The sequence below is a fragment of the Aythya marila genome (assembly GCF_965140915.1).
Source record: "Aythya marila genome assembly, chromosome: 18".
NCBI classification, from domain to species: Eukaryota; Metazoa; Chordata; class Aves; order Anseriformes; family Anatidae; genus Aythya; species Aythya marila.
In genome coordinates, this window is record NC_139059.1 from 3248137 (window position 1) to 3260889 (window position 12753).

The 12753-nt window shown below is 42.4% G+C and overlaps 1 protein-coding gene across 2 annotated transcripts in view; it reads left to right on the forward strand.

The window, feature by feature from the left end:
* Positions 1–1119: 1119 nt before the first annotated feature.
* The window catches only part of PRKCA (protein kinase C alpha), a 148687-nt gene continuing 137053 nt past the window's right edge, over positions 1120–12753 (forward strand). The window contains exons 1-2 of one of the 2 annotated variants that reach the window (XM_082774929.1): positions 1120–1373; positions 4134–4165. In XM_082774929.1, the coding sequence (XP_082631055.1) occupies positions 1201–1373; positions 4134–4165 (205 nt within the window). In that variant the 5' untranslated portion in view covers positions 1120–1200. The remainder of the gene's footprint in view (positions 1374–4133; positions 4166–12753) is intronic. The other variant, XM_082774930.1, reaches the window with a different exon arrangement.

The following is a 12753-nucleotide window of genomic DNA, read 5'->3' on the forward strand; positions in this document are numbered from 1 at the left end:
GCATGATAGGTAGAAACCAAATGAAAAATCTTTCCATTGTGTTGCATTTCCGATCAAATTTGAAAATAGTCACTTCTAAAATAGGAGTCTGTGAAGGAAGGGCATATGGCAACAGATTATAGGGCATATGGGCTGATTCCATAAGCTTAGAAAAAAAGCACATCTATCCCTGTGCCAGTTACTTGGAGGCGGGCCATGGCCATACCAGTTCAGCCAGGCTGCACCCAGAAACCTGGGTTTGAAAATTAGGAACGGGACAGATAACGTGTAACGAGTAATTTCTGGTCCGTGGCGAATGCCTGTGTGCACACCTCCCATCAGCAAGACTCGAGTTAATTAGCCTTCTTTCGTTCTTGTGAAATAACAGATATGACACATGCTTACACAGATGTATGGGTGAGCAGTGGGGTGGGGGAACTTTTATTGGGCATCCCTTCTCCGTAGCGAAAACTTGTGGCCGAGGGAATGGCATTTATTAGAAGCAGGGATGTTTAGGACTTGTTCTCTTTGTTCAGTGCATATGGTGCAGTTTCAGGTTCATGCGGCCATGCTTGGTGGGCCGTTTTCCTGGGTGTACGAAACACTGGCTGTGTGCCAGGTGTGCAGCTCACATTTCCACGTCCAGAGACGTGTGAGCGCTGGGTGTGCAAGGCGAAGGGATTCCCGAGTGCTGTGTGTTGTACGGGCAGACACAGGTGAAGAGTTGGGCACGGGGGGCTGCTGCAGGAGATGGGGGCTGCGTGGGGGACGAGGTGGGGGTAATGGGGCCGGGGGGCAGTGCACCCCTGGGGGCTGCAGGAGGGGAAGGGGCCGGTGCTGGGGAGGGGGTGTCGGTGTCGGATCGTGCAATGGGTGAGCAGCGTGTGCAATGTGCGTGCAGTTTGTGCAATGTGTGCGCAGCCAGGCAGCCCCGCAGCAGGTGCCTGCTCCCCCCCGGCGTCCTTCCAGCCTCCCCCCCGCCCCAATCCCGGTGCCGCCCCGCCCCGGGCTCGCTCTGCCCCTGCGGGCGGAGCAGGAGGCGGCGGGGCCCGGGGCCGGGATCCTCCTCCCGCTCCCTACGCCCCGCTCCGACGTCAGGCAGGAGCGGGAGGCAGCGCCCACCGCCGGGGCCGGGGCCAGAGGCTCGGCGGCCGCCGGACGGGGCGGACGGCGGCGGAGAAAAAGAAGGAGGAGGAGGAGGAGGAGGAGGAGGAAGGCGCTATGGCCGACGTGTTCCCGGGCTCCGAGCCCGCCGCGGCCCCGGACGCTGCTCGGCGCTTCGCCCGCAAGGGAGCCCTGAGGCAGAAGAACGTGCACGAGGTGAAGGAGCACAAATTCATCGCGCGCTTCTTCAAGCAGCCCACCTTCTGCAGCCACTGCACCGACTTCATCTGGTGAGGATCCCCCTCTCCTCCCCGACCGCGCTCCGGGGCTCCCGCTGGGGGCGGCCGCCTTCCTCCCCCTCCTTTCTCATCCTCCTCTTCCTCCCTCCCCCGGAGTCCCCCGGTGTCGCCGTCCCCGGGCAGCGCCGTTCCCCTCCCGGCCGGCTCCGAGCCCCCTCCTGCCACCACCAGCGGGTGCTGGGAGTGGAGCTGAGCCCCCCCGGGGTGGGGGGGAGCCGGTCCCGGTGTTTAGGGGTGCCCCCCGCCGTGCTCCCTGCCTTCCCCTTGGCACCGCTCCGTGCCACCCTCCAACCCCGGCATGGGGGGCGCACGGTGCCGCCCCCTTCGCCCTCCGCGGTCGTCCCGAGCAGATTAAAAAAAAAAATTAAAAAAAAACCCTGCAGCCGGAGCGAGGGCGGGGAAGGAGGGAGCAAAACTCTTCCTACAGCCACCCACCTCGCTCAGCCCAGCACCTCCCGGCCGGGCTCTGTGCCCAGGGGGGGTCCCGCTGTCGCCCCGGGGTGACCGCAGCCCTCTGAGGGGCTGGGGGGGCTGCAGCCGGCCGGGGAGGGCGCCCCGCGTGTGCTCATGCGCCTGGGCACAGCCCTGTGCCTGCCCTCTGGAGTTCCCTTCCCTCTGCACGCCCAGGGAAAGGCTGTGCCTGCTCCTGAAACGCTTCAAAGGGGTTTGAGGTGTAAGGGGGAGAGTAAGGACGGGGAGCTTGGAGAAGAAACAAGGGGGAAACGGGACAACTTCTTTGCTTTTTTCTCTTATTTATTTATTTATTTTTTCCTTATTTGGAGGAAAAAATAAAAAAAAAGCGAAGTTCAGCGTTGTAAAAGTTAGACACCTCAGGGAAGTGCCTCAAAATGAATCCGAAGCAGGCTGAGCTGCAGGTGTGGGAACGCGGCGGGCTCCTTGTCCGCGGCGACAAGTGGCACAATAAAAAACAAAGCCAAGGGCTGCGGTGAGAAAAGGCACCTGACAACAGGATGGGTTTGAAAGTGAAAGGATATCCTGTTGCTGACAGGTGGCAAGAGGAGCTGTGCTCTAGCCCTTTCCTGCTAGCGAGGCTAGGAAGCTCCGAGCATTCATCAAAGGAGCATGTGACAGCTCTGAAACTTGTGTCGGTTCCTCGGCTGAAGATAGGCAGGTCTTGAATAAGTGCCATGCACCGTGAAAAATGCTTCATCTATTTCCAGAGCGACACGTGGCTATTAACATATGCTTTAAGGTATAAAGAATAGTAAAAACAGCCTTTCAATGAGCTGTGCAGAGACTTTTTCCTTAGATTACACTTGACCACGTAACATTTACTGAAATAATTCCGTGCCTCTCTGTCTTCTTAAACTGCCTGATTGGTTTCTGAAGTGCTGCTGTATTTCCCAAACCTTTTCCTTAAAACATGTTGCTCCTGCCCAGGGAGAGGGGTACTGCTCCCCGCTGACCTGGGGATGTTCAGCTCAGGCACAAAGGCTGGCGGGACTGTTGGAGCAGATACCGTAGCGATGCCCTTTACAACAGAGACCGTCTAAAAAGACAAAACAAACAAAAAACAACCTAAAGCCTGTTTCGTGTTCTTAGTTCTGTTGTCCCACAATTGCATTTGCACTCTTGCCTGTTCCTTGTGTGAAGAGAAGTGATAATAGCAACAGAGTGACATTAGGGTAGTGTTGCAGGCTGCCAAGTAAGCATGCAACGTTGTATTTCTTCTGGGTTTCTTCGTTTAGGCCTATCTATAACAACACCTGGGAGTCTTTTCAGTAGAAATCTGGAAGATATGTGAAGTTGTATAGTGTCCCTTTCCACCTGATGTAACAGTGTTCTAAAGAGTTTGTCCCTTCTCTAAATAAATTAATAAAAAAGTGGGAAAATGGATATACTTCTTAAAAATCATTTCTACAAAGTTCCTAATTAGACTGCGTGTTAAGTGCCAGCAGCCTCCTTCCTGGCTCCTGCAGTGCCTGTCTCTGGTGGGTTTCTCTCTTGGCGTAAGCAGCTCCGGCTCTCCAGATGAGAAACATCCTACAAAGAGGGAAAACGCAGAGAAATGTTTATAGATCAGATACTCCAAACATTTATTTTTGTGGAAAGAGAATGTTGAATGTTTAAAGGTAAACAAATAAATACAAGCAACAATGGGGCAATTTGCTGCAGGTGTTGTAACTTTGGAGAGCATTTGGGACACGTGTGTGTGACTGTATTCACTGGGGAAGGACTGCGTGCGTGTTTGTTAGGAAAATGAAGGAAGTAAGCTGGAAGAATAACCAGTGTGAAACCAGTGGGTCTGTTGTCTTGCTTATATTGAAACAAGCAACCTCTTTAACCTGCCTCCTTTCCATACAACAGGCTGAGGCACTGGTGTGCATCGCTAAAATTGGGATTAGAAACTGTCGCGTTTGTTTCCTAGGTCTTCTCTGGAACTTGGGTTAATTTTATATTGCTGTTAAGTATAGATCTGGCATTAAGTGAGTTGCAATATTATGCCGTAATCCCAGATGATGATAATTGTAGATCCAAAATAGCTTGTGAAATAATAATAATAATAATAAATTGTTGCCAGAAGCTGGAATTACGTAGCTGGTGACAGCTATTGTTCTCTGCTTTGCAACGGGTGGGCTGTTCTGTGGTGTACATTTTAAAATCTGTTGCTGTCGTAGCAAAATCTGTAGTAATTTAATAAGAAACTATTTTTGTGTTGTTATAGATCAGTGAAAGGAAATATTAACTAAACATACTAAGACAGGTGTTTTTTTTTCTTTTTCTATGCAGGGGATTTGGGAAACAAGGATTTCAGTGCCAAGGTAAGCCACAAATGCTTTGTTGGCTAGTACGTTTTGTTGCGTCTTACTCTGAAGGTAGCCAAAACTTGCCTGCAGCAGGAAGGAAACAAGCCTGGAAAATATAAGCAGGCATCTTTGCCTGTATAAATTTTAAAGGAAGACAATTATTCAGTTAAATAACTATTGGTATTTATATTGTATACAGTGAACAATCAAGTCATTGTGATAATGCAAATAAAAAGATGTTATCTGTCTTAAATCTCTTCACAGTAAATGTCATATAATCTGCATACAGTGCAACTTCGAACTTTTCATGAAAATAATCTGTGCAATTTAGCTTTTGCAGAGACCATTTTTCACATCAGAAGCTCTCATCTGTGTGGGCGTCTTGGAAAATGGATTCACTTTTTAGTCATATGGCTTCCTTTCATAACCCAAAGTCCCTGTTTTTAATTTTCATACGTTGTATGTTTAGGAGGACCTTTGGTTTGAATTACATTTTAGGACAGGCAGCATTTTTCTCTGATAATGTAATATTCAATTAAAAAAAAATACAAAGCCACCAAAAAACACACCAATTTAATAAATTCTGCTAACCTTGAGAAACTGAAAACTGATACAGTAGAAGATAACTCTATGCATGCAAACCAGAACATGAACTACTATATTCTCACATATTCTGTGCTACTGCCAAATTCTTATCATTATTCAGCATTTAATTGTAAAATAACCACACCCAACTATTGTTCTTCCTTTTCTATGTCACATGCGTACTGATGAGGCTTTTTGCTGTCCCTTCTCTTCCCCCACCTTCTCCTTCTTCCCTCCCACTTCTCCTGCAGGTGTACCTTGTGTATGCATTAGCTCACCTTTTGCTTGTTTCCTTCATTACATGTTTTAATGGTCACTTGCTAATGCTTTAGAGTGTATTGGACTATCCTGAATGCTGTGTTTACTTATTAGTTGGTGAAATTACAGATTCTGTGGTATTTTTGTGAAAATTTATGTTAGTTGGTACTTCCTGAAGTTAAGCCTTTGTGAAACTGAATGTAGATGAGATGCCTTTCAAAGATGTTGCAATATATTTTTCTTTCTTCAAGTAGAGACTTGCAGAGCGACTGTGGGGCATGGCTAATACATACAGTGAAAATGCTGCGTGCCTTGTTAAGGCATGGTAGGAATGCAACCACAGTTTTACCATGAATCTTGCACGCAATTTTGTCCCCGTTCCAAGATCTTACTATGAAATTCTGTGAATATCCTGCAGTTTTCTGCTACTCACCACTTCAGAGCAGTGCTATATGGGTCAGTCTCTGGTCCTCCGTTATAATGGAGCTGCATTTCCTGCTGAATCCCATTCAGGATGGCTGAGTGGTTTCTTGCTAAGGAATTATTTAGATGTTCATTAGAGATTTCCGTTAGTATATAGAAAATAGTTGGAGCTGCGCTTAAATTACATAGTTACCTTTCTTATGATTTGTAATTCACACAGTGCTGACTTTCTTCCCTCTTCTCATCAGGCAGCTAGTACCTCATGGTGGGTGCAGTCCCCTGCCAGATTTAGTGTGGCAATTTCTTTCCAGAATTTGGTTCTCTGTGGCTAGAATTCCTTTCATCATTGTAGCAATGGAGGAATAGTTTTTCTCTGATAATAACTAATCTTTGTGAAGCTAGCTAAAAATTTTAGTTGTCCCATCTTCCCTTCAAATGCCATACATAAACATAAGCAGGAATGAAAGCAATAGAGCTGCCTTTTTTTTTTTTTTTTTAAAGAATTACTGTCATTTTCAATGCTTCAGAAGTGATGCTTTTCAGCGAACTAAATAAGTTCTAACCTGACTTCTGTCTTTGAGAGTAAACTTTTCTGCAGTTTCTCTTTAATAGGGAGTGTTGCACTCCAGTGGTTTTTTTCTGTATTCTTACACAGTCAAAAACTGTAAGAAATATGGCTGGTTTTAATTCCAAGTTTCATGATAATTTGTGGCAAGTTATTGGTGTTGCACTGATAAGTTCAGCAAATGTTTTAACTAATAAGTTCAGGAAGTGGTGGTTTGGGTTCTTTAGTTTGTTTTTCTGAAATTCTCATTCATTATACTTGATTATAATCAAAGAGCATTTGTGCTCTTGGGATGATAATCTTGAAAATCAAACAAAATAAAACTTCCAGGATAGACAGCTGAATCAAACGTTCTCTTCAGTTTTCTGGAGCTTCAGTTAGCAAGTCACCAGCTAAAGCTGAAAGGACATATGTAACGATAGAAGTCAGTGAGCATGTGAAGAATTAAATAAACCTGTGTGAAACTAGAAGGTAGGTTGCAAAACAAAACAAACAAACAAAAATAGCTTTTTATTTTGCTACCTTTACAGAAGAGAATGGCAAATGAAGAACATAATGGAAATTTCAGTATGACATGAGGGAAAGGAAAAAAATATTACAGTGACAGCTCATGGTATAGCTGAAGTCCTTGGTTTGTCAGAGTTTCCACTGTAAGAAGCTGTTCTAGCTCTGTTTTCAAGACTGTTGTTAAATCTCCCGCTAGACAGAAACCTGACACCAGGCAGGTTTCAGAGGTGGGTGGTTTTATTATTTCCAAAGTTGCTTTACGTTCCTCTGCCTTCGTTACCAAAGGGAAGAGGAAAGGTCTGTAATTATAATGCCCTGAAATTAAGTGATACTCGACTCTTCTAGAACAGAGTAGTTCAGTTGGAAGGGACCTACGGAGATTGCAGGGAGCAGTGAGGCCTCCTCTCAGCCTCCTGGCCTCCAGCCCAGACAAGCCGAGAGCCCTCGGCCTCTCCTCTCAGGACTTGCCTTCCAGCCCCTCACTGGCTTCGTCATCCTCCTCTGGATGCATCCAAGCATCTCCAAATCCTTTTTGTATCCACACTGTGCTTGAGGGGAGGCCACACCATACTCTTAGGAAACTGCAGTTATTTTACAAATATTTGTGCCAGCAGTTCATGATTTGAAACTCCTAACTTAGTGCTTATGCATTATTAAATGTTGTAGCTAACACGGTATGCTTTTAGATATTTTAAAACTTTATTTAAAAAAAAATGTCAATGCATTTCACATGTTATTTTGAAACCACACCCTCAGAATAAAATGACTTTATATATATATATATAAAAGTTGAAATTTAGTGTTTTACCTTAATGATATTTTTTTAGCCATTAATACTTTTTCATTTGGGCTTGCTTTGAGCCTTGGAACATGCTTTCAGTTGTATGTAATCCTTTTATATTTTCTGATTTCCATGCCTGTATTTCTGATGTAGCATTCAGCTTCAGCATTAAGCAAGAACCTTTAAATGCGTCCTTTGGAGTCAAAGAGAAAAATTTCCATTTATTATGTTAAAAAGCTTTTCAAAACTTTTTTTTTTATATATATATTATTACGGGATCCCCATAAATTAGCAAAGGACAGCGAATTCAATTTTGGTATGGCTTTTAATGCCCTTAATGTAGCAGAGGTTCAGGATACAATTGCATTATTACCATGCAATTGCTTAGCAAGAGACAGTCCAAGTCCTAAGTAGTTTTTCTTCCTTAATGTGAGTTTTCTAATGTAACTACTGTATATAACAGCAAATAGACATTCAGAGTTGCTACTTGGGTGTACAACTAAGTTGCAGTATGTTATTTCATGGGGAGGCTGCAGAATTCTGTTGCGTTTTGATATGATAGGAAATTTGTCACAGAGAGGGCTTGGAGTTAAGGAGTATCAGTGGAGAAGTTCAGAGCCCATCTCTGGTAAGGTGTGAATTCAAAAATGAGCTTGAAAGAGCTGGATTAACTTTTTCCTAGGTATAATTTTCTTCCTTACTCCTATTTGTAGGATGCATTCTGCTGTTGTTGCTGGTTGTTGAAATTTGTGCTTTACTGTCTGTTTATACAAACATAAACTGTTCTAAAATACTGTGCTTTTGAAACAAGAGCTCGTGTTCTGCTGGTTTGTTTTTCTGTTGGTTTGTTTTTCTGTTGATTGTCTTTGTGGTAGTGAAAACATGAAGGTAAGACTCCTTGAGAGAGTTATGGCTTTGTTTGGATTTCTTAAGTTGTCAAGCAGAACAGCAAGCTGTCAGGGGCACTGAAAGCTTTCTTCTAACGTGCACCTGGAAACACTGCAAGGGAAATGTGAAAAATGGAATCATCTAAAACGTTTTTCTGAGTCTGCCACAGTACGATCGTTCCTCTTGTAAGAAATCAGACTTTAAATTAAGCAAGCTTTTAAGTTAAATTTTGGCTTCATTTTAGTTTCAATATTCATTGTTACATTCTGAGTAGAATCTATATTTGTTCTTTTTGGTTTGATTTCTAAGAATATTTTGTGGGTTTTTTGGTTTTGCTTTTGTATTGTTTTGGTATCTTTTTTTTTTTTTTCAGTGAGCAGAGCACAGCTAATAATGATTCACTAGGATTTGAAGAAGGCATGTGGAAGAACATGTATTCACATATGTCCTGAGGCTGATTTAAGTTTGGAACTGAAGGCCCAACAAGTTTCTTGAGATGAAAATATATTTAGTTGCAGTAATACAAATGTAATGAACTCCTGCTCCTGCTCAAGGGCCTGCTGTTAATCCTCTCCCAAACATTCAAGATTTGTAGTTATTAACTGCACGATTTCCCCCTCTCATGTGATTTCTGCAGCATCTACTGAAGTGCAGTGTTCTGCTGTAGTCCAGCTCGGAAGTACATTTGGCTTGAGGATAATAATTGGCCAAGGAAGAGTTTCACATGCATTTTCTAATTTATGTAAATAGAAATTAGAGAAATCAGTTGAAGCAGCTGATTATATTTAGCTAATCTGCGTAACTATTGCTCTTTCCAATTTTGTTCTCTTAATTCTTTCTATTTATTTTCAGAATATCTCTTTATGAAAGTTGGATTTTAACTGAAGTAGCCATGGCAAGCTTTTTGAGACAGCTTGTATCATGCTAGGTGCATTTCCTCATGCAACTGGTGCTGGGCTAGTTAAACGTCCATCGTAACTACTTCAATAGAGATAGAAAAGACCAAAGAACCCACTGGTGCCTCCTCCTTTTAAAATCTGTTTTCATTCAAAATGTTGTATTAAAGATCTTGTGGGGTGTGTGTCCAGAACTCATTTTTAATGCCATATCTGTGGTCTGAAGACTTACAGCAATGAAACCTGAACACCTGTGACCTGGTTTACATGTACGGTTTTTATTAATTCTCAGTTCTGTTATAGCAGGCTTGCAGGGGAAGCAGCACAATTAATTCTTTATTGTGGATAGATCAAGGGTTAGTTCTTAGTTTCCCATCCTGTTATTTGTGTTCCCCCAACAGTTTCTTGTTCATTTCACTACATTGTTTTCTTTGCAACAACAACAACAAAAGAAAAGTTAATGAAAAAAAATGCGTTACATTGCTGTGCTACTTCCCATAAAAATGTTTTCTATCTTCCTTACTTGGAAATGTTTTTGCTGAGGGTGGATAAGCTACAAAGTTCCCCCCTCTGTGCCAGAGCTGTTTCTCTGGTATCATTATCATTTCTATGGTAAGAGCGGGTATTACTGACTGCAGTTTGAACAATGTGTGTGTTTTGCTGTGTGCTCTTTGTAGTAATTACTCATGTGCCTACAGTTTACATTATCTAAGGTTTCTATAAGCCTGAGACTGAGAAATGAATTCCATGGAAGTCGTTGTGAGTCCGTGGCTGCTGATACTTTCTGCATAGCTTAAAGGTCAACATGAATTCTTCGGAGAGGGAGACTTAATATAGATATACTTAAAGCAGCTGACTTTTTAATATATTTTCATGCATTTAACTTGGAGGTATCTGTTCAATAATGGAACCCAAGAGCAAAACAACAAAAGAAAACCAAAAACAACAACCAAACTGGGAGTAAAAACTGTGTTTGTACACAGATCATTTCCATCATTCTTCTGGCCAGCTTTGTCCTTCCCATTGGCCTTCTTCCCTCAGTCTAATCTGTGGGCTCCTTCTCAAAGGACAATAATTTTAATGATCTGCACTTAATCTGACATGCAGATTACAAGCACGGAGATGAGATGCTTGTTATGCGTTTGTCTTGTCAGCTTTTATTTATCTTTTCTTCCCCTCCTTCAGCTGTCCCTTTCCTTCCCCTTGCAACATATGTCCCATATTGTGAGGAAACATGGGCCTGTTAATTGCCTGAGTGTAAGTCGCGATTCTGTTCCTGTTGAACTCTGACAGATCTTGGAAAAATTACTCATGTTCCGAGTTTTTAGTGGGAACAGCCGTGACAGATGTAGATAAAACTCCTGAGTCCCGATGAGTGTGGGTACACAAGGAGTGCTGGTTTGAGCCAGGAAAGCTGCTTGGAAAGATGCATCCCAGTCATCCCTGCTGACTGTGCCCATAGCTGGTAGCACTGGGTGGCTCGGAGCACTTTCTGGGGAAACTAAAGAGAAAGGTGTGTTTTAGGAGCATGTTTAATGCCTTCCAGGTGCTAAAAGGGCTCCTGGACCACACTGCGGCTAATCCACTGTAACACCCCTGGAATATGGGTGGTGTGGGTGCTCTAGCAGCGTTTTCCTCTACAAAACTGCTTCTGTTGGAGCATTAATTGCTAATTAATGGAGATGTATACGTTACTCTTCTGGCAGTTTTTTTGTGCAGGGAAGGGGGTTTGTTGCTTCTGAGCATTGCTGCTATAGAAAAAGGTCTGTAGGGCACCTGCCTCAGAAGAGGGAAGATTCCCTGTTACTGCAATCATGCATGCCACACACAAAAATAATAAATCTATGCATCAAATAAAAATAGGTGTGCGATCTACAATTCATTCAATGTAGACCATGACAATAAAGGAGAGAAATGTGCCATTGTACTACTTTTTTTTTTTTTTTCCTGGAAAATTGCTTGATATTGTTCTCGTCAAAACTGGAACATAATTACATTTTATCTAGCAAAAGTTTTTTGTTTAATTTTTTTTTTCCCTCTTGTATTACATTTCAAGGGCAGAAACATCTTCACCCTTCCCACACTTCTGACATGTGAAGTTTTGGTTTGTTTACTTGAATCTGTTCGATATCCCAGCAGTGTGTTCCAGTTAAAAGAAACTGACTGTTCCAGTGCCCTGGATGCAGTTCTGTGAAGCTCTTCAGCTTCTAATTAAACAAGTGGGAGTGATAGCTCATTCAGAGTTGACAGATAAACCAGTTTGAGACCTGGGGAAGATAAAGTTTGGCATATTCTTTATTTTCCCTCGTGTTTGAGTGTAATACTACACATCAACTGCTGCTACGCAGCCACATATGGTGTTAATTTTATACAAGATTTTTGCAAATGTAAATGACTTATGCCATGAGCAGAATTTAATGAAATGTTGGAAAGAGAGTTGCAGAAAGATGAAGAAAACAGATTTCCCTCTTGAGATGCATTGAGAATTATTTATTTATTTTTATTTTGTGTGTGTGTGTCTGGAGGGGATTGTTTCCCTTCAAGGTGAAGGGTGAAAATAATAAGTTATTTAATTAATACTTCAGGCTCTGTTCCCCAGCTTTTACTTCTGCAGTAGAAGGCATAAAAGTTTGAGAAATGACTTGTGTATAGGGGGTAACAGAAGCCACTTTTATGTGTTTGTAGTTCCTGTAGATGCTGCAAGTCGGAGTGCTGTATGATGAGTATGTGTAGGGCTCTAGAGTGCCTGGGAGGTGGTTATCGGCTGTTAACCTGTCAGTCACAGCTTTTTGTGAATATTGCCTTCCATGAATGCCATTCGTAACAATCACCTTGTGAGCCAGGCAGCCTAACCCATGCACATGTATCTCTCGGTGGGTTTCAGTCTTATTTACTTCGGTCTTTTAGTTATAATTTGATTTACATGAATACTTTCTCATTATTTACAGTCACTTTTATAGACTGTTGACCCTGTCAGAAGGGTGGCTATGAAAGGGCAATGGTCAACTCAACTTGTGTCACCCATTCATTTACCTCATGTAATAATTAGGTTTTCTTAATTTTTCTTGCTTTCTGTTAAGAAAATTACCCATCTTCAAAACACCAGAATTGTAATTTTGAAGTTGTGTTGCAGCCATCACTCCTCTTTTCTTTGGTTTTAATCAAAAGAATTGTATAAAGCTATTAATTATTGTATATCTTGTAAACATTTGCATGTAGATAAATGAGGCTTCTGATTGCATTAGAAGTCACAATTTTTAGTCTGCAGCAAAATTTTATGGAGATAATATTTCTGAAAACTATTTTCCTCCAAGTGATCCTTAATATGATAGAGTAATGAATAGTGAATATTGGTAACAATTTAATTAACAGTTGTCAAGTTATAAACCTACATAAGTCTGTTTAGAAATTAGCCTTCCTTATGCTTGCATTTCAAAGGCACTAATAATGTACATGAGTATGTCTACTTGGTATATGTTAAAAATTAAATAGTAACTCAGATTGGATCAGATATTTTGCTTCGTTATTTTTCTATTCAATGTGGGGAAAAGTACATGCTGCAGGGTATGGACAGAGGGTAGACATTCTCCTTTTGAAGAGCACTGAACTTCCTTGTGTTCAGTGGTTCTCTATGTCACTGTTTCCAAAGCACAAACATTTCACTCCTCATTTTCATTTAAAATTAACAGCGATTTAGCTT